This window comes from Brachyistius frenatus, unplaced genomic scaffold (assembly GCF_029030835.1).
Source record: "Brachyistius frenatus isolate BFR_SWC_R1_liver_20210118 unplaced genomic scaffold, ASM2903083v1 Contig_30, whole genome shotgun sequence".
In the NCBI taxonomy this organism is placed as follows: domain Eukaryota; kingdom Metazoa; phylum Chordata; class Actinopteri; family Embiotocidae; genus Brachyistius; species Brachyistius frenatus.
In genome coordinates, this window is record NW_027210629.1 from 86,945 (window position 1) to 106,311 (window position 19,367).

The following is a 19,367-nucleotide window of genomic DNA, read 5'->3' on the forward strand; positions in this document are numbered from 1 at the left end:
CGTTTGATTCTTCTCAAATCTTTGGCAGTTCTTTTGCGTCTTTTTTTCCCAACACGTTTCTTGCGACCCTGTTGACTATTTACAACAAAACGTTTGATGGTTCTGTGATCACGCCCCGATATCTTAGAAATTTCAAGAGTGCTGCATCCCTCTGAAAGACTTTTTACAATTTTTGACTTTTCAGAGTCAGAGCCAAAAAAAAGATTTAATCTCTTTTTTGGCCCATTTTGCCTGAGGAAAAGAAGCTACCTAATAATTATGCACACCTTGATATAGGGTGTTGATCTAACTAGGCCACACCCTCATATATACACATCACCTGATATGCTTAAATCCAATAGGCATTCAAGTTTATACAGCTTGGGGTTGGAAAATATGCATAAAAATGATGATATGGTCAAAATTCGCACCTGCCTAATAATTGTGCACACAGTGTAATCTTAGCCTTATAACCAAGTTTTAATCTTTAAACAGTGATTTAAAAGATCCTTTCAAAGACAGCAAACTCAACAAAGACATGTGCAATTTAGTAAGTATAGAAAAATAAATAAAATATTAGATACACAGAGGTACAAATCCTCTTGGTTTGGGATGTAGAATTCAACAGGATTTTTTTTAATGATTTTTAACAAGTGGAGGATTTGTATAGATGGGTGATTTATGTAACACCTGAGTGTCTCCAAATTTTTAAAGCGAATCGTATGCCATTATTTGCTCAAATTAAATGGGATCAAAAGTCACTCATTGTGTTCTGGCTCCCCATAGTTTCCTTTCCCAGTCTTATTTGTTTGCTGTAGACAATGCAGGGTTTGGACTGCGGTTGGGCAGATCCAGCACCCCCAATACGAGAGATGAACTGTCCATTAACTCAACAGCAAACAGAAACAAACCCACACCATGGATCTGGGTAAAGGTAAGTCTGCATTTTAGTAAGTATAGAAAAATAAATAAAATATTAGATATACAGAGGTACAAATCCTCTTGGTTTGGGATGTACAATTCAACAGGATTTTGTATGATTTTTGACAAGTGATTTATTCACTTGAACTTCAAGTTTGCCAAATAGAACAGTTGACAGGCAAGCTACAAGTGCTAGGCAACTTTATCCAGCCACGTGAAGTGACGCTACTTCTTTACCAGTCATAAATCAAGAGCTGATGCAACCGTGCTTGTCATTACATAGTGATGTTTAAAGTAGAAACTTCAGAGATTGCTTTTAGCCTGTGTTTATTATTGACTGCGAGCATAATACTGTTATCCTAGCTGTTAATGTTGTCATTAATGCCAATGAATTACTTTTAAATTAAACTATTTTTCATTTACCAAAGGCAAATGTTTTTGCTTGGAAATATTTCTGTATCTTGAAAGTAGAAAACAAACAAACATTCAGTCACTCCTGCTTATTTAGTAGTAGTAGGATATTTCTCCACAAGGGGATGCTATTTGCACACAGGTTATGTACATCATGCAGATTGGAAACTGCCATGAACTCTCACCAGCAAGTGTGATGTTTATGCAGTCACATTTTTCTAAACATTTTATGACCAAAATATGTATCATTTAATACATGAGTTCGTCCAGCTGACCATGTTCGTCTAACAAAGAAATGACTTATTATTAGATATCGCCCTGGCCATGGGGGAGAGCTAGAAAAAAACCCTGTTTTGTTATTAATGATATAGATTTGCGCATGTGTGAAAATTAAGTAGTTTGTCAAAAGTGGGAAACAAAACAACAACAACAAAGAAGGGACCACTTGAGGTTCTGCATTTTTAATTTCCAAAATGTGAATGTTGTGGCCGGGGGGCACTGACTGGGCCGTAGATGTTGACCATGGCAAATGATACTTATGAAATGAAAAAACAATGGGGTAAAGTACACAAATATTTACAAAAAACAGCATTTATCCATATGTATAAAAGCTGCCCTACGGAAAAGTGACGTTGAGCAATGCTGGGCATCCTTCTTTGAGTGTACATGTATTTGCTCCTTCTTGCAAGAATAAATGTCTGATATGTTTGATTTTGAATCTAGCCTCTGAGTAATTTTTCTAACAGGTATCTCTTCCTTAAGGGACCTCAATGAGACCAGTGTCCACATAACATTTAATAAAGTATCACAAAAATATGATATATGTACAAAAAAAAAAACATTCTTCATGACTTTGAGAAAAGATACTATATCAAATAGCAATCTGTAATCGAGCCAAACACTACAAGTCAAACTATACACAGTGCATTTACCGCCTGACCTCCTTTCTAAATCGAAGCTTGCCATGTCCTGATTTGGCCCAAAGTGCTCAACAAATACTGGTAATCTTACACACAAGCTGAGTTCCAAATGGTGTACTTAATATAAGAACTCTCACTATTTTGATTACATCAGTGGATTCACACTGTCAAGTACAGAAAAATGCAGTACCCAGATGATGCACTCAAAACTGTCCAAATATTAGGTGAAACAATGGACATTTTTCACACTTAACGGTCGCCATCTTGGCTACGTAGAGGGAAGGGAGGGACCACCAACTTAAAGATTTTCCAATTAAGGATCTGAGCAAGCCGCAGCTGTTGCTGAAAACCACCAGTACCAATACCACCATACTGCTTTTGGACAGAAACCATTTTTGTGTTAATTGTGCTCATTAAACAGAGGGCACAAAAACACAAAGTTAACTTCTGGGTAAAATCAAAGCTGGCACATATGTTGGCAGGTGATACATTCAAATGCTACGATTCTTTACAGTCAAAGCAAAATGTCAAGTGCTGCACAAGTCCTCGCATGTAAGAGTACCATCTGTTAATGACCGTTAAGTACGCCATTTGGACGCCTTGAACTGTTAACTGTTCTTCTTCTTCTTCTTCTTCTTCTTTTTCTTTTTCTTTTTCTTTTTCTTCTTCTTCTTCTTCTTCTTCTTCTTCTTCTTCTTCTTCTTCTTCTTCTTCTTCTTCTTCTTCTTTTTCTTTTTCTTCTTCTTCTTTTTCTTCTTCTTCTTCTTCTTCTTCTTCTTCTTCTTTTTCTCTTTCTTCTTCTTTTTTCTTTCTTCTTCTTCTTCTTCTTCTTCTTCTTCTTCTTTTTCTTTTTCTTTTTCTTCTTCTTCTTCTTCTTTTTGTTCTTCTTCTTTTTCTTCTTTTTCTCTTTCTTTTTCTTCTTCTTTTTCTTCTTCTTCATAGCTCTAGAGACCATTAGTAATGTGGCAGGATATTCATTTATTTTCATTTTCTTTACAACTGTTCTAGTGGATAAAGATAAATAAAGATTTAATCAGCATTTTGGTTTACTGTAGGTGGTTATGAAATGTGTAAGTTTTTCTTAGGTAAAGATTCCTAAGGGGATACCCCCAGAGTGTAAAATTGAATCCTGGAATTATTGGACTTTTTTCTGTGAAAGCCAGACGCAGAGGAAAGTGTGAAGATGTTGATCTTTTTCTGAGGAGCCCTAATAAAAGTGATCACCAAAAAATGGATCAGAAAAGGTTTCACATCAGAGCCTGCTGTTGACTTAAAGCCTTCTGCCATCATGGATTTCCGTGCTGGTAAGCATCTTAAATGTGGCTCACATCACATCACATCATGCATGTGTCTATTTTTAAAACTCAATCTAATGCAGACAAAATTGCACAACACTGAAACTCTTCAGTGATGGCTGTAGCTCAATCCTCTTTCTCTTTATGCATGTGTGTGTGTATTCAAATCTAATTCATCTCCACTGTGTGGTCTTTCATGTCACTGCTGCAGTGAGTATCTTCCTGTGCATGCTCATTGCACAAGCAGCCTGCTACCCTGTAACAAACGGAGACAAAGATGGGGCATTGAACACCACCATCCAGGAGATACGGGAGAAAATACAGTTTGCCCTGCGCCAACTTGTAAGTAGTTAGTGGTACTTAAATTCATAAGAGCTCAGGGTTTATATATGTAAGGGATTGAAAGCTGTGAACCTTCTATGGTCGTAGCAGAAAGTTTTTAATGCGTTGTGCTTTCTAAAATTGTTAAAGATTTAATCTAGCTCCCTTCTGATAGCATTAATGACTTTTAAGGTGTAATTATAGTGAAATGGTTACAGTCTGGAAAGGTATTAGTAGTAGAAAATGTGGGCTATGCAGGAAAGCAGGGTGAAGCTCCAAGAAGGCTCAAATTGACCACCAATATACATGAGTTTTACTATTTCTTCAGGTACTCAGAAACTAACTAGTGCCCTGAAATCATTAGCTAATAGACAGTAAATAAAGGTTTATCAGTGATATCTGTTAATTTCCCAATTTTTTTTTATGGCAGTCTTGTACATTTAAGATTATTGTGTTTTTGGCTATTTTGGTCAGAAAAAAATGAAGCAATTGAATGTTGAATGTTTTAACTTGGACTTCAGCAAATGACAGTGAACTTATCTAAACTTTTTATTTACTGAACAATCAATGATCAAAGAAAATAATTGTCAAATGTATTGTAGCTAAAAATAATTGTTGGTTGCAGTCTTAGTTTTTTTTGTTGTTGTTGTTAATTACATTACACAGAAGTAATGAACACAACTTCATAAGAAATGACTTCATTATAAACTACAATAGGCTTCAATACTTGAGTAGTTTATTTGTGACTCACTGAATCATGTCCGTCTCCTGTAGGCTGAACCCGGGGTTCTTCCCAATACTTCCTGCCTCTCCCTGAACCTACCAGAGCTGGTCAATGCTCATCTACTCTGCTCCCTCAGCTGCTACATGCTGGAGCTCTCCAAGCACATCTCTGAGCTGTCAGAGCTGCTGCAGATCACCAGCCAGAACAGCCTGGATGCGGCGCAGCAGATGAGCAACTGCATGGTCCCTCAGGAGTGCAGTCTCCCCCCCTTTAAGCAGGTCTTTGACAGTTATGTTTATGCCAACTGCCTGCTGAAACATGTGGACAAACATTTAAGCAAAGCAACTTTTTGATTTCAGTACAAAAGTTGTATTGATTTTACAACAGCCTTAAATATATCTCAATATTTTTACAGCCATTTTAATTGGTTGGAAAGTAAATTTGTACTAAAGGTGACTTTATAGTCCATTTAACATCAGTATCTGATAACTAAGTAATATGTATTGAAATGATATTTATTGAAAATAAAAGTGATGAGAAGTTATAATTTTCATTTTTCTTGTGTTTATTGTGATTCTGGGTAATTTAAGGCATTTTAAAACAAACATGTTGCACGTCGACATTTGATAACTTTGGAAGTCCTCCCGAAAAAAGAAAAAAAAAAAGATTAACACTCATATGCAGCATCAGAAAATATATTTTCCTTTTGAAACAAACAAAATAAAAGACTGAATGTAGGGAGAACCAACACGGGCCAACATCTTCAATGATATACTGTTCATCATCAAGTACAAAATCCTCTCAGAAACAGCAAACATAAGTTTGAAACCCAACATGGTATGAAAAACATCTCAAAATCAGTGGGTGAGAAAGGAAAAAAAAAACAAGCAAAATCACACAAATTTAGAGCTGAAGGGGACATTGTGGCTTTTTCATGCTGTCATTCATTTGCAATCATAACATCCATAGTTTCATTTAGAGGTGCATTTTATTCTTTTTTTTTTTTTAAATAGTAATAAATTATTTTAGGGAACACATAAGCCCTTAATATTTGAATTGCAACTAAAAGGTTGCACATTTGTACTGTACATTGTAAAAGTGTTTAAATTTCGATTACTGCTTTCTCCATCATATTGTAAATTGTGCAGTCTACACACTGAAAGGTAAATTACCCCGCAGAAAAGTAATATTTCCCATTAAAAGACACTTGCAATTCACCATAAAAGGCTGCACACAAAAAGCTGAACATTCAACAACTAAAAGTGGTGCCTTTTTCTACCGTAAACTCATTTCTTCTGCACACTAGAGAGTAAAAATACATGACACAAACAAAAAATCTACGTCTGCTTGAGGAGTGCTGAACCACACATGAAAAATAATCAGCCTGCAAAGATCACAGGTAAGGACACTTTGACTTTAAGACTGATGTATGGCAGACATGCCAACTACATCTGCATGGTGTCCAATTCTCAAGCAGAGCGCTCAATAAAGTATTATGTCAGTAACACAACAAAGGAACTGGGTAAACTGTGTGTTCTGTGACTTCATGATGCAGAATGATTGTTTTCTTCTGTGTCTGTTGTTAACGCACAAAATAAATTAGTGTAACCATGAGTGGAAAAAACACATTTTAACTGAAGCAAACCCTGTGACAGAGCCTGTACCCTTATAGAAAAACATGATGTCCTGCTGAGAATGATCCTGACTTGATTTGTTCGTGCTTTAATGGAACATAATTACACACACCAGCGTAGCCCTGAGTGACCAATGAAGAACAGAAAAGAACCCTTTACTGCGCATTCAGATCCTTAACACTGTACATGTGAATATAGTAGACATATATAATCTGTGCTGCTATTTCAGTTACGCTCCCCATGAGGGCTGGAGGTAATATCGGTCCATCGTGTTGTGACCTGCCCAGTAAAAACCTCAGTGTGTAACATATCGAAGATGACTGCTGTCTGTCTAGTGTTACTCACTTCAAATCAGTAAAGAAGAAAAGTGTGAAGGCCAAAGTTTCAGCATGGACGGAAAACCACCAGGAAACCACTTTGGTTAACTGGCAAAATAACATTTACCTGAGTAAATGAGGGATGGAAAACACAATAAACTCTACCCTCCTTGTGGTACTGACTACACAGCCTGCAAGAGCTCAACTTGGCCATGTTTCAGGCGTTCTGCTACATTCTGGGAGGTTTCTGAACCGCCACGAAAACTCTAGTTCTAGCAAGTCTTAAAACAAAATACTACATTACTCTCTTCTTCCGGTGAAAAACATGTCATATTCATGCACTTTATACACCTGAGAGAGAACACAAAAACACCATTCACGCAGTAATTCCCTTTTGAACACAATGCTGTGTTTTTAAGTGATAAATGTCATTTAAATCGAAATATACATTGCTGTTCAAGAAAGAAACCACAAGAACCAGCCTTCAGTGAAGTATTTGGAAGATCATCACCTGAAGTAGTCGCAGTTATTTAAACATATTATCAAAGCCCTTTTTGCACAACTGTTGGGCTCCCTGCGTGTCTCCTTCCCAAGAATCAATGTTGAACAGACTAAATTGTAAAGGTAGGTCAGTATGTATTTATCATTTAATTGATTCTTCTGGGAATTTGTTGATCTGTTGAAGACACGATGACCTTGCTGAATGGTTGTAAGAAAAACTTGTGATATTTAATTTGAATAAAAAGGCTCAGGGGGCTTTTTGCTCGGCCACCTATGTGTGTGAGACGGCTTGGATGGCTTCGTCTTGAAGCAGGGATGGATCACTAAGAATGGACGTGGTTGTGCTCAACTGGCGAAGAGTTCTCAGCACCACTGAAAAACAGAAAGCCACAGATTAAAAAACAAAACAAAACAAACAAAAAAACCTTGCTGTAAAAGACTACTCTCCAAGTTAACCGGCTAAATACCAGAACATAATTCACATCCTTTTGAGTTGAATAGGATTTGGCAGCTCAATACATCAATTTCAACATTTGCAAGGATTGGGTGGGGCGATGTTCAGGGTGTAATGCAGCACTGGCACGATTGAGGGGGATGTTAAAAAAACAGACAGTGACAGAAAACAAGCTGTACAACAGCTGTTAAAATATCATTTGAATTCTTATTGCCTTAAGCTTTCATCAACTGATTACTTTTGATCACATAGGGGCAGCACAAAAAGCTGAAAACACATCGTAATTTTGTCACCTAATAAAGTTGATATGGCAAACATGTTAGCAAATGTTAACCTGTTCATACATCCATCAGAACATTGGGTCGAAAACGCAACGTTAGGACTTATGTGGGGTCATGTTTTTGGTACTTTGGTTTTTGGACTGTATATCAGAGGTTTTTTTTTCCTGAAAACATTTTCCTCTGTTCGCTGAAAGTCTGGACGATGAGAACAGTGAAAAGACCAAAACTGTACAACTGCACAATGGTGAGAATAAAAACTACGTTGAGCTGAGTCTTTTTTTTTTTTTTTTTAAACAACTGTGGTACAACTAAGGATTTCCCTGCAGAAATCATGATGACCGTCTGATGCAGATCGGTTATTACATTTGTGGGGAGAGCCCCTCAAGACATGGAATAAGGTTCTGGAGTGATAACCTCATGTCTTTGATATTTTCTGCAGTGCAATGGCAGGCCCAACTGTCAGCAATCTGCTACAACCGCAACAGAATGATAAAAATCTTTTGACGTCACCTTACGATATCAGATCCACTCCGCCAATATCACTTAGCAACAAAACCATAATTACTTGAAAAGTTAGAGGTGAAAAAAATACGACTGGAAATTGTGATCATCACTACTGGAATAATGTCCTATAATATTTAAAAAAAATTTTTAGATGCATTGTTAGATTTCCGGCAATGGTTGCTTGTTGACAGCAGAAAAGGCAGAAAAACTGAGATAGTGACATAGGATGTGGAAAATGAAATACAGATAGCAGTGATCTGACACACTGCAGCGGCTGCAAATGATCCACGATGGCTGATCTATTTTTCCAACATAGAGCAGGAGGGCTACAGTACCTTCTCATGTCTGCGAGACCGTGTGTGTTTTTTAAAGAAGCAGTCTTTTACTTACTGGGTCGGAGTGCTGGAAGGGAGCAGTGACGATCCAGCCATTGCAGTGTGGTCTGACACAGCTCTGCTCTGCTCGTCGTTGACACCATCCCATTGAACGACTCAAAGAGAGGCTTGATAATGATGCTGAACTAAAATGCGAGACTGTCAAGGATCAATTACAGTGCACACAGAGAAAAAAAAATACAAGTCCGTCTGACAAACTGTTTGAGTACCCAACTCTAATCTGTACTTTTGCAGCTTTTCTTGTGCCGCTTCACACTTGCTTTTGTGGTTTTCTCGAAATTGAAAACGCTACAGCTAATAAAACAATTTCCTAATAACGCAAGTATGTCTCAGTAAATATGTCCTTCAGTAAAGGAATACATTAGAAATAAAAGCAACCATCAATTAAGGTGGTGCAGTGGTTAGCACTGTCACCTCACAGCAAAAAAGGTTCGGGGTTCGAATCCGTTCCTGGGCCTTTCTGTGCGGAGTTTGCATGTTCTCCCTGTGCTTGCGTGGGTTCTCTCCGGGTTCTCCGGCTTCCTCCCATCATCCAAAAACATGCACCTCAGGTCAGGTTACCTGGCGCCGCGCTAGTGGCAGCCTGATGCAGCATCTCCCCCCCTGAGAGCCCCCCTGCTGTAGTGAAGAAATTTCCCCTCGGGGATTAATAAAGTGTATAAAATAAAAAAATAAAAAAAATAAAAATGCAATCTCAGCACCGTTTTAGTATAATGGATTTACTGCACGCTGTATGTAGTTCCCGACCTCCACCATCACTAACCAGTTACTGAGCAGTTACTGAGCAACAAACAGTGTAAGAACTCTTTCACTGAAGGATACAATCCAGAACTTCCAGTTCTGAAGAGTGCGGCCCTTTACATATTCGTTAAACCTCTCCTGCATTTGGTCGAGGCGATTTCGCCTCACCGGCACCCCTGTAGCCGGCAGCTGCTCCTGACACAAGCTGTGGTTAACCAGCAAAAGGAGACAGAAAAAGTAGACAGTTAATACGTATCTGAGCAGCTTCTGTTGTTCACGTCATACGTGGGGTGAGATATAAGATGTTTTAACATACTTAATAGAAGTGTTGAGCTCCTCTATCTCCTCTCGAAGTCTCTTGACTTCTTCCTGCATCTGCTGCCTCTCTTGCTGGAGCTTTCCAATGTGCTCCACCGTCTTCTGCAGTGTGACTGCGTTGCTGATCTAAATGCACAGTTCATAAATATGTTAGCAAACTGAAAATTGGAAGCTAATACTGTGCACAAACCTGTCCATAATCTGTTACGGATGTTTCATGCAGTGACACATACTTACATTTGATTGTGACTTGAGAGTGGGAACCAGGCTGCAGAGCGTCTTAAAGCCAATGTTTATGTTTGATCGTCTCTTTTGCTCAGCTGATATGTATGTCCTCCGGCTCTGTCACACAACAGCAGTGGAAATATTAAACGGGTTTTATTAAGTGTGTCCTATGTCACAGAAGAAAAGGGGATGTTAATGCCCAGAGATTCAATTCTGTCTGTGTTAATCTTAATTAATTCTATTACCACACACACACACCTGATTTTGCTCATTCTTTTTTAGACCTGTGCTGCTGCTGCTGCCGCCGCAGATTAGTGACTGCGACCTAGGAACTTGATCTAACCCACATGGCGATGCTTGACTGGATCCTGACACACAAACACAAACGCTTTTTTTTTTAGAAGTAGAGGGCTTGGAGTTTTTCAGTGATTTCCTGTCTGAGTGAACGCTCACCGACACTCGGGGAAGCTTTCTGGTTTTTGCGGCTGGAAGAATACGACTTTTCTTTGGGAACAATCAGCTGGGGAGACTTCTGCGTCCGAGTCCCGACGTGAAACCCGGGAGCCTAAGACACGTGAAAACAGAGCAAAGGAAATAAATAAAAGAAGGTGCAAGAACCTCTGCAATAGAATATTATCTTTTTTTTTAAATTTTGAAACAGATTAAAACATACCGCTCGAAGAGCAGAGGGTGTGATGACCACACCAGTGTTAGAGACTACCTCTGCTTTCAGGGGTGTTGGTGTGACAATCACAGCATTGGCATGACCCGTGAAAGGGGCTGAAAACAAATATTACATTATGGTCATGGGAAATCAATAGGACTGAATTAGAAAGGCTTGAGCGCTATCTGGTGGTGATTAAGTGACAACGCTCAGCAACATTAAATTTCTCTCTTCTCAAGACAATATTTGATATTGACATTGGAGAGCACAGACCTGTGAGGAAGACGTGGGAGGCGGGGAGGGTGTTTGCTGGAGCGATTCTTTGCATGGGACGGTTTTTGTTGGCACTGGACGGCTGAAGAAGGCGAGGCAGAGCGAAAGTCTGAGGTTGCTGAACAGGAGCGGCAGGCGCCGGGGCCAAGGGTTGGAGTTGGGACGGAGGAGGTGGAGGTTGTGCGGATATGGAGGATGCCACCGTCTCATCCAGTGCTGCCGAGGCCATGTCCTGACCTGGAAGGCACTGTACCAGAGGATCATGGGACAACGGCTGAGAGACGGAGGAAACAGCTGCTTGATCACTGGGTGGCACCTGCCCAGGAAACAGGGATATATAGTTTTGTACAAAGGCAGCATCACCACCATCTCTTCCATTGGTCTCACTGGCCATAAGGGATGGGATGTTCAGGGGGCCAGAGCGGGTGATGTGGTTGGTTGTGAGCTGCATGGAGGACATTAATTGGGCCTGGCAAGGGATGACAATAGGAAACAAACATACTTAGTCCAGCCGACAGCCATGATAGAACTGTGGACCAACTAACTGCATTCATATGTGTCTTTTTATTGACCAAGTTCAGACAGAATTATGTTTTAGAGAGACAAAATCCAAAGAAAAATCAAAACTGTATGTAATGTAATGTAACTCTAACAGAAGATACTCCTTTCTGAAGTCTCTGCACTCACCTCCCCTGAACTCAAGGAAAGATTCTAAAATCCTTTTACTTGTTTAAAAACCATCATGAATCTGCTTCGACAGAATATTACTTTGGCATGGCTTTGCAATGAAGAGTTACTGTTGCATTTTTTTTTTTATTTTAAAAGTCCGACAAGGACCAACAACAGGGGTCTCCAACCTTTTATCTCTAAGAGCTCCTTTGATCTACCAGGTATTTCAGGATCTACTGGTTGGAGACCCCCGACCTACAATAATGCATTAATGGACCCAACACAAACACTGAAAAAATACTTTTACCAAAATAGGGCTGACTGAATGGCTTCTTGGGAGCTTCAAGGAGGATTACAGACACATTTTCAGTGAATGTTTGATTTTCCAAAAGAATATAAAATTAGGGCGTTTTCACACCTAAAAGTTTCAACCAATGTTCATGCTTTCATCACATATACATTTGATCCTGTTCATTTTTGTTTTAACATTTCGGTTTGGTTTGTAGACGGCGTGCAATTGAAGTCAGCGTGTTGTCAAGCCTTTTCTGTTTGAATGGAGAAAAATGAATGAACACATTTCATTGCTACTATATTATTATTACTATTATTGTGGCGTTATAAACGACACTTATTTTCCTCTCAGAAAATAAGTTATAAGTTTAAAAATTTGTATGGATTTTTAAGCTGAATTTTGATTTCTTCGTTGGACCAAATTACAGTTAAATACCCTCCTCCTCTGTTTTTTTTTTTTGGTCCTTTGGTCCGAAGCGTGGTCTGAGGCACCTTTCACACTTGCTGAGCGTCCGAGACCCTGTTTCCTTTTGGCTACATCAATCCGGACATGTGCGACCTGGCCGTGATTGAGCTCTCCAACTCCGAATGTGGCCTAAACAGATCAGAGCTCAATGCTTCCTGAGTGTGTTTCCACCTGTACTTTTGCTGGTCACTCGTGGTTCGATCACAGCCAGGTCGCATATGTCTGGATTGAAAAAGCCAAATGGAAACAGGACCACACAAGATAGGTGTGAAAGCACCCTTAATGTTAATCAGTTTGAGCAAGTCATGTATGAAAAGTGCTGTCAACAAAGTTTAGTAATATTAATTTGTTACATAGGTTTTTTGTGTAACTACACTGCGACAGAAAGATTGCAGAAAGATGTGGCAGAGATCCTCAACAATTGACCAAAAATCCTAAAACTATAAAGTAAAAAAAAAAAAAAAAAAAAAAAAAACCTCACAGACTGCCTTAATAGTGTGTGTTAGGGACTGAGCCTTGGGTCGGTGTTTACCTGTGACTGAGAGCTGCTGCTGGGTAGAGGGGTGACAGATGAAGCAGTGGGGGAAACAGAGGGGAAGACGGGCTGACGGAGGCTGTGAAATAAGTCTGGAACAAGAGTCTCTATGTTAGCTATAGGTTAGTAAAACCACACTACTCTTTGTGTTAGGCTAAGCCAACTGCTGTAGCAGAGTTGCCAGAACATGTGCACTCGATTCCTGTGTAGTGTTCACTATTAGTTTGTGTGCAGTGCCACTGCAGCTATGGGTGGTGCCTTACTGCTACCTTGCAGTGGATCAAAGGAGTCCATGAAGTCTAGGTTTGGCTGTAAGGGGATGAGTCCTGGTTGGATCATGTCCGCGTTCCCCGCATGAGCTGTGGAGGGGAGAGGCCGAGGTAGGGAGAGCAAAGAGACAACATGCTGATAGTTTGACAAATACATAACATATTGTTGAGATCCAGCCCCAAGCCGCAATTATATTCAGAAACTTCATAATTTTAAAACGTTTTCTAACAAATTTAAAAGGGAAGAAAACAATGAACACAATACAAAAGTAGAGGTTAAAGCAAAAATGTATTATTAAATCAAGCATTAAGTGGAAGGCAGGAACACTACTCTACTGGTTTTAGAAAATATATAATCTGCTTTGTTTCTCACCAATCTCCCTTGGATTGGGCCAGGCTATGGGCTGGTGCGAGGCCAACGTAGAGAACAACGTGTCTGAAAACTCAGACATCAGAACATCCATGTCAAAGAGGGGGTCCATCTCCATGGGGGCAGGAGTTTCATTAAGCTTACGAGGCACACGGCGTGCAGCAGTCTCTTCATCCTGATAAAATGACACACGGAGCATGTCTGGAGAGACTTCCCCAAACAGCGACAACTGCTCCTCTGGTCCCTTGGAGTATTCAAAACGCAACCAGCAGGCCAGTTAATGACAAACAAGCATGCAGTGCTGTGTACAGCCAACAAGGGATGGCACTAAATTCAGTAATTCATGCACTAAAAATAGCTCCTCATTTACACGTATAGTCCTGTGCAAATCTTTTAAGCAGTTTAGATGTTTAGATTCTTATCCATCACGCAACATCATCTGATTGGTCCCAAATTTCTTCTGCATCTTTGAGCAAGACATCTACCCCAAACATCTTCAGCAACAAAGGTGATCACACCAAATACTCATTTCTTATGGGATGTTCTTATGCCTGCAGTTTGTAGGAAACTAAATGATTTAAAAAAAAAAACAACATTGCATGGCATTATTTTTTAAATCATCATCCCCTTCATATAAGTGCTTACAACTTTTGCACAATTCTGTGTGATTGTATGCACAATATAAAATGTCTGTCAGCAAATTACAAGCTAAAATTAGGTGCAAGCAGTAAAATGTACTTTGTATAGTCAAAGATGATCTGTTAAAACGTACATAAATAATGCAAGTGTTAGCGTGGCTTAATTTCATTAGTATCACCATCTCGTTGAACAGATGCTGATAGTAATGATCATGTTGGTACAAACAGCAGTTTAGTGAATTGAGCATGATGCAGTTTTGCATACCTTAAGTAAGCTTGAGAGGTCATCGTCCTTGTGTTTCTGTAGCTATAAAAGAGTTAATGAGCGCTGCATTAGATAAATATTAATGTTTTTAGGCCAAACAAACAAAGAAACAGGATATGACTACAAGGTTCTCAGAATTCCTCTGATAAAAGGTAAAATATTACAATGTATTCAAAAGAAAAATGAAAAATGTTGTACCCTTTTCTTAAAGTACGTTCTCCATTTGTGATATTCTCTAATGACAATTTCAATGCGTCTTTTCCAGCATTTCCCCTCTGTGGCAATGGCCTGCAGAAGAAAGAAAGGGAAATTAAACAAAGTGCACAACAAGCCACAGCACAAATAAAGGAAGTGGCAAGGGAAACAGAAAACTAAATGACTAAACTAAGTGTTTGAGAAACTGAACATAAAATGCTCAATTTCAACCACACTTTTCTGCCTTTACCTCTGCAGGCCGATTGACGTCCAAGTCCATGGTTCCATCCAGGGGCGTCACAAAATGACAAACAGGATTCTCCCTTTTCTCCACGTCTGGGGATAAGAAAACAACTAAAGTCACTCCCAGCTGAAAACACACTGTTCTTATTTGTTTATCCCATTGAAGAACATTTACAGCGCAAGTCAAAAACTGATCATCTTGTAGAAAAGACCCCATCATGTATTACAGCTTCACCGGGCTCTACCAGCATGAACAGCTTCAGGTTTGACATGACTAAGAGCTGACTAAAAGTCACCGTCACAAAACTGCACATGGCAAGTAAAAAAAACAAACAAACAAAAAAAAACAACATGTTATCTTCTGTAACAAAGTTGAACAGACTGCGCCAACATTTATCTTGAGATCTTTATCTGCAGAATCCATCTCCATATAGGAATAATTAATGACGAAGTCGTTAAGGAATCTCTCCTCTATTTCTAACAAAAGATTCTTGAACCAGAGCCTGATGTCTTCCTGCATGCTGCAACTTGATTAAAATGTGGTAGATTAAAGAATAAACGATACAGTCTACACACTCTTTAGTTGCCAAATGAAAGATGCCGCGAAGCTCTTACACTGCATATACCAGGCTCTCCATATGGCGTTGTTGAGGCGAATCTTGTCTCTCCAAAGCAGTTTCAGACCTCTGAAGTTTTTCCATTTGGGAGACACCAACTTACCACTGAAAAGAATAATAAAATTAACACTGAAATAACTTCTCAGGTGATGATATTTCTCAAGTTGTGAGGATCTGTATAAGAAAACTCTGAAAAGATCCCAGTGTGTTCCTTAATGTCATCAGAAGAATATTCATGCTCGTACAGGATGAAAAAAAAAATGTTCCGCAGACTTCGAAAATGCCCAGAAATGAATGATTTTTCAAGAATCTATTCTAGTCAACTTTAAAACAGCAGCACCATAAGCGCAATATTACGACTTGTTGAGGTCATGACGTTGTACTGCTGCACGATGTCTGCTATGTTCCTAACTCACACACAGTAACAACAAGCATGGCTGAAAGCGGCTCCACAGTGGAGGAATTAGTTCAGTGTGTAAGATCAAATGTAAAACAAAACACTGTAATATATGTAATATTTCAAGGCAAGTTGTTACATCTGTGCTGACATGTAAAACTGTAACACTTATTTTGTTGCAAAAGTATTTTCTTGACACTAATAAAACACGTTTCTTTTTTTGTCTACATTATTGTAATCACAGAAATACCCTGAAATATCCTGATGATATTTTAGGACAAAATCATCCACTACTAAATACTAATTGTATGAAAGTGCCAAAAATATGTAACGATTAAAATAAACTTCACGTGCACTTTACCCATTCTTTACATCCAAAATGGGTGTTTTGTCTCTTACCACAAGAACAGGCAAGCAGCAACAGTTGTTTCCTGAGTATCCAACAGCACTCGGTACATAATTTAAAAAGTACAGGTCACCTTGACCAGCCCCGGGGCATCAAGAAATAAAGCAAGCAAAGCAATAAGAAGAAGTCTGTTTAAGTCAAGACCACTTTCGAATTATTTTTATTTTATTTTATTTCACTTTGTTAATCCCCGAGGGGAAATTTCTTCACTACAGCAGGGGGGCTCTCAGTGGGGAGCTGCTGCAGCAGGCTGCCACTAGCGCGGCGCCAGGTAACCTGACCTGAGGTGCATGTTTTTGGATGATGGGAGGAAGCCGGAGAACCCGGAGAGAACCCACGCAAGCACAGGGAGAACATGCAAACTCTGCACAGAAAGGCCCAGGACCGGATTCGAACCCGGAACCTTTTTTGCTGTGAGGTGACAGTGCTAACCACTGCACCACCGTGCCGCCCTACAGCAGCTTCAAGTTTGATATGGATACAAGGAGACACATAAACTAAATAGGAACATCACACACCCGCTCTGCTAATGTAGGACATGGGGACATTGGAGGAAGTCATTGTTGTGCTTTAATATGGTCGCAGTATGTGAGCCTAATGGTGACAGCACAATGGGCATCATTCACAAATATCTTCCTAAGATTTTTTTAAATTTTTTTTTTTTTAAATTTGGTCTTTAGATATGTCTTAAGAAAAAGTCTACGTCAGATTCATGACGTGCTCTTAAACCCCGGATTTGTTCGCACCCGCGTTCTGAATCCCACGATGCTCGTAAATTGAAAGCTCGAGCCAGTTGTTCCCAATTAACATAAGTAAACGTCCTGCCAATGCCCATAAAAGGGCAAAAGACGGCAGTGCCGCGCGCACACAGTCACAGACGGTGAAGGAGAAAAAAAAGAAGATGAGAGAAACATAACTAATGCCGAAAAACGGTGGAGCAGCGGACTCCAGGAGGAAGAACAACTACAGCAGCTCTGAAGAAGAGGTGCTGCTGCAGGAGGTGGACAGAAAAAGCGCAGGCATATTTAATAGCGTAGCGTAAGTACTGGATGTAAAATTTTAAAAAATAAATATGCACGTGATTATGGCTCGTTCAGTGAACGCTGTATCAGGAGCACGGCGCCAAACCAATGATGTAAAAATAACCAACAGCTCGCAGACTGTACGCTCCTGCAGCAGCACCTCCAGACCTGCCCCACTTCTGATCTCGGATGGTCCTGGACATCCAGGAGGGAACAACCCAAACACTGACGCACAGGCTCAGCACTGGTTACAATCATAAAAACACTTCAAGAAAACTAAAAGTCAAAATGCACTGAAACATCTTTGTATCGTTAGTGATGTGTTTCCTTCTTGAGATGAACTGTATTCTATAAAGTATCACACTGTAAAAAGTCAAATGTATTTGAATTTACTAACAAGCAATTCACTGCTGTCAAACCTGGACAGCAAATCTACTGACCTTGTCAGTGTTAGTGAAGTCTTTTATTCAAAACCATGATGTTTTGTGAAGTAATTAAAATCATGAATTATAATGAAATGTCATTATAGATGAAATATTATAATAATATACAACTGTTGAATTGAAGAAAATGCATTACCCAAATATTTGGCACAAACATTTCGGCATTCAGATGTGCGTAAGTGTGCTCTTGAGTGTGCTTACATTTTGTTCTTTCCTAAGAAAAAAAAAATCCCAAATAAGAAAATATTGGTGAATGCCAGAATCTTTGTTAAAAACCGCACAAGTGGGTTTTAAGAAGAAATTTCCTTCTTAAAAACGGTTGGTGAATGAGGCCCAATGGCATTACTGTGACAGTCTTGATTTTAAAAGGACCAGAGATCATCACGATCAGGGGAAGAAAAAAAAAAACAGGACACTGTTTATCTCAAGCTAAAGAAGTTAACTCACAGTTTCCCTCTTTCAGCTTCAGTCTCTTTCAGTTACTGCATGAGTACTTTATGAGTCTTATTTTAATGAGGCGGTATAACGGAGAATAGGTACTGTCAGTGGGGACAACTCTTCAGATCCACCAGTGTTTTGGTAACGAGAGCAAAGGCTCTTTCATGCACAGAAATACTCATCACTTCTCCATATATGATGAAATGACAACAGCAGAACAGTGACTGATCTATAAATAACTTTCCAGTGAGTATAATTTAGTGCCATTTGCACAGTCGGAGGGAATTCTCTGGAGCGGCTGGCAGCAACGATACAAACACCACATCTTGTAAACAGAGAACAAGATGAGCCTCACAAAAAAAAAAAAAAAAAAAAAAAATCCCCCCCTCCCCCCACAAAATATCCATTACCATCAGCAAACCTCACCTGCACCTATTCAATACGTTCAATGTGCAATACTGACATGTTGCCATGCTCTGAGATCATGAGTGTTGATGCAGGAAGTTGCATGAAGAGGAGACTCGTGACCAGGGTTAGGGTTGTCTGCTGGTCCCACGCCTGACTGTGCTGATCAGGACAGGATATGGAGGAGAGCTCGATATGCAGCGGGTGGGGAGCCTGCGGTCGACGCCAAGTGTTCCCAATGCAGTGAGATGTGTTTTAACATACCTGTACGCGAGAGTCATGCACTCAAAGAGTTTAGTGAGCGAGGCGTCTATGGAGAAGTGCGACGTGCTGGCTTTGCCAAAATGATACGTCTGACAGGTCTGTTTGTTGACTGTGTCGAAGTCGTAGCCTTTCTTCGGGGGGTGCTCGATGTGGGGGGAGGACACCATGAAGTGTCCGCTGTGTATGATCTGAGACTCCAGCCCGTCCGCTTTCCTCAGCCCCAGGGGGGTTTCCTCCGCGTCCGAGTCGTCATCCGGCTCCTGCTTAATGCTGTCCGGTGAGTGACGGTATTTTTGCCGAAAAGACATCTCCGGTATCGATGTCGGTAACTCACCAGGCAAAACAGCTAACGCTAGCTAGCGAGCTAAGACAATAAAACTCTCCCTTTCATGAGGTTTGGCCACCGGCGCCGGAAAACACTCGAGTCCGACTGTTAAAGTCTGCCAACTTCGTGCCGTGGCGTCAGAGCCCTTAGTTCACTCATTTTTAAAACTCCCCGCTGGTCGTTACTAGCCCAAGTAAACTTGTTGTTGTCTTGATAGTTGACGTCGCTTCG

General features: G+C 39.9%; 1 protein-coding gene across 4 annotated transcripts; it reads right to left on the minus strand.

Moving 5' to 3' along the window:
* Positions 1–5,112: 5,112 nt before the first annotated feature.
* On the minus strand, positions 5,113–19,352 carry mlxip (MLX interacting protein). 4 transcript variants are annotated; one of them, XM_069699377.1, is made up of 17 exons: positions 18,812–19,352; positions 15,435–15,541; positions 14,827–14,912; positions 14,580–14,669; positions 14,382–14,423; positions 13,482–13,653; positions 13,109–13,198; positions 12,837–12,931; positions 10,879–11,347; positions 10,615–10,721; positions 10,395–10,506; positions 10,200–10,309; positions 9,954–10,058; positions 9,715–9,842; positions 9,480–9,603; positions 8,653–8,782; positions 5,113–7,395 (listed from the first exon to the last, which is right to left on the minus strand). In XM_069699377.1, exons 1-17 carry the CDS (start codon positions 19,117–19,119, stop codon positions 7,295–7,297), a joined length of 2,376 nt encoding a protein of 791 aa, XP_069555478.1. In that variant the 5' UTR covers positions 19,120–19,352; the 3' UTR covers positions 5,113–7,294. The 4 variants fall into 4 exon arrangements, with proteins under 4 accessions (XP_069555478.1, XP_069555480.1, XP_069555477.1 ...); XM_069699379.1 differs by having other exon boundaries at positions 10,879–11,194; positions 13,482–13,722; XM_069699376.1 differs by having other exon boundaries at positions 13,482–13,722.
* Positions 19,353–19,367: the final 15 nt, after the last annotated feature.

Coding starts and splice junctions, on each gene's coding strand:
- mlxip (XM_069699376.1), bottom strand. CDS start 19,119: ATGTCTTTTCGGCAAAAATACCGTCACTCACCGGACAGCATTAAGCAG. Junction 10,507..10,614: donor CACCCTCTGCTCTTCGAGCG/GTATGTTTTAAT, acceptor CACGTGTCTTAG/GCTCCCGGGTTTCACGTCGG. Junction 9,604..9,714: donor GAGCTCAACACTTCTATTAA/GTATGTTAAAAC, acceptor GGTTAACCACAG/CTTGTGTCAGGAGCAGCTGC.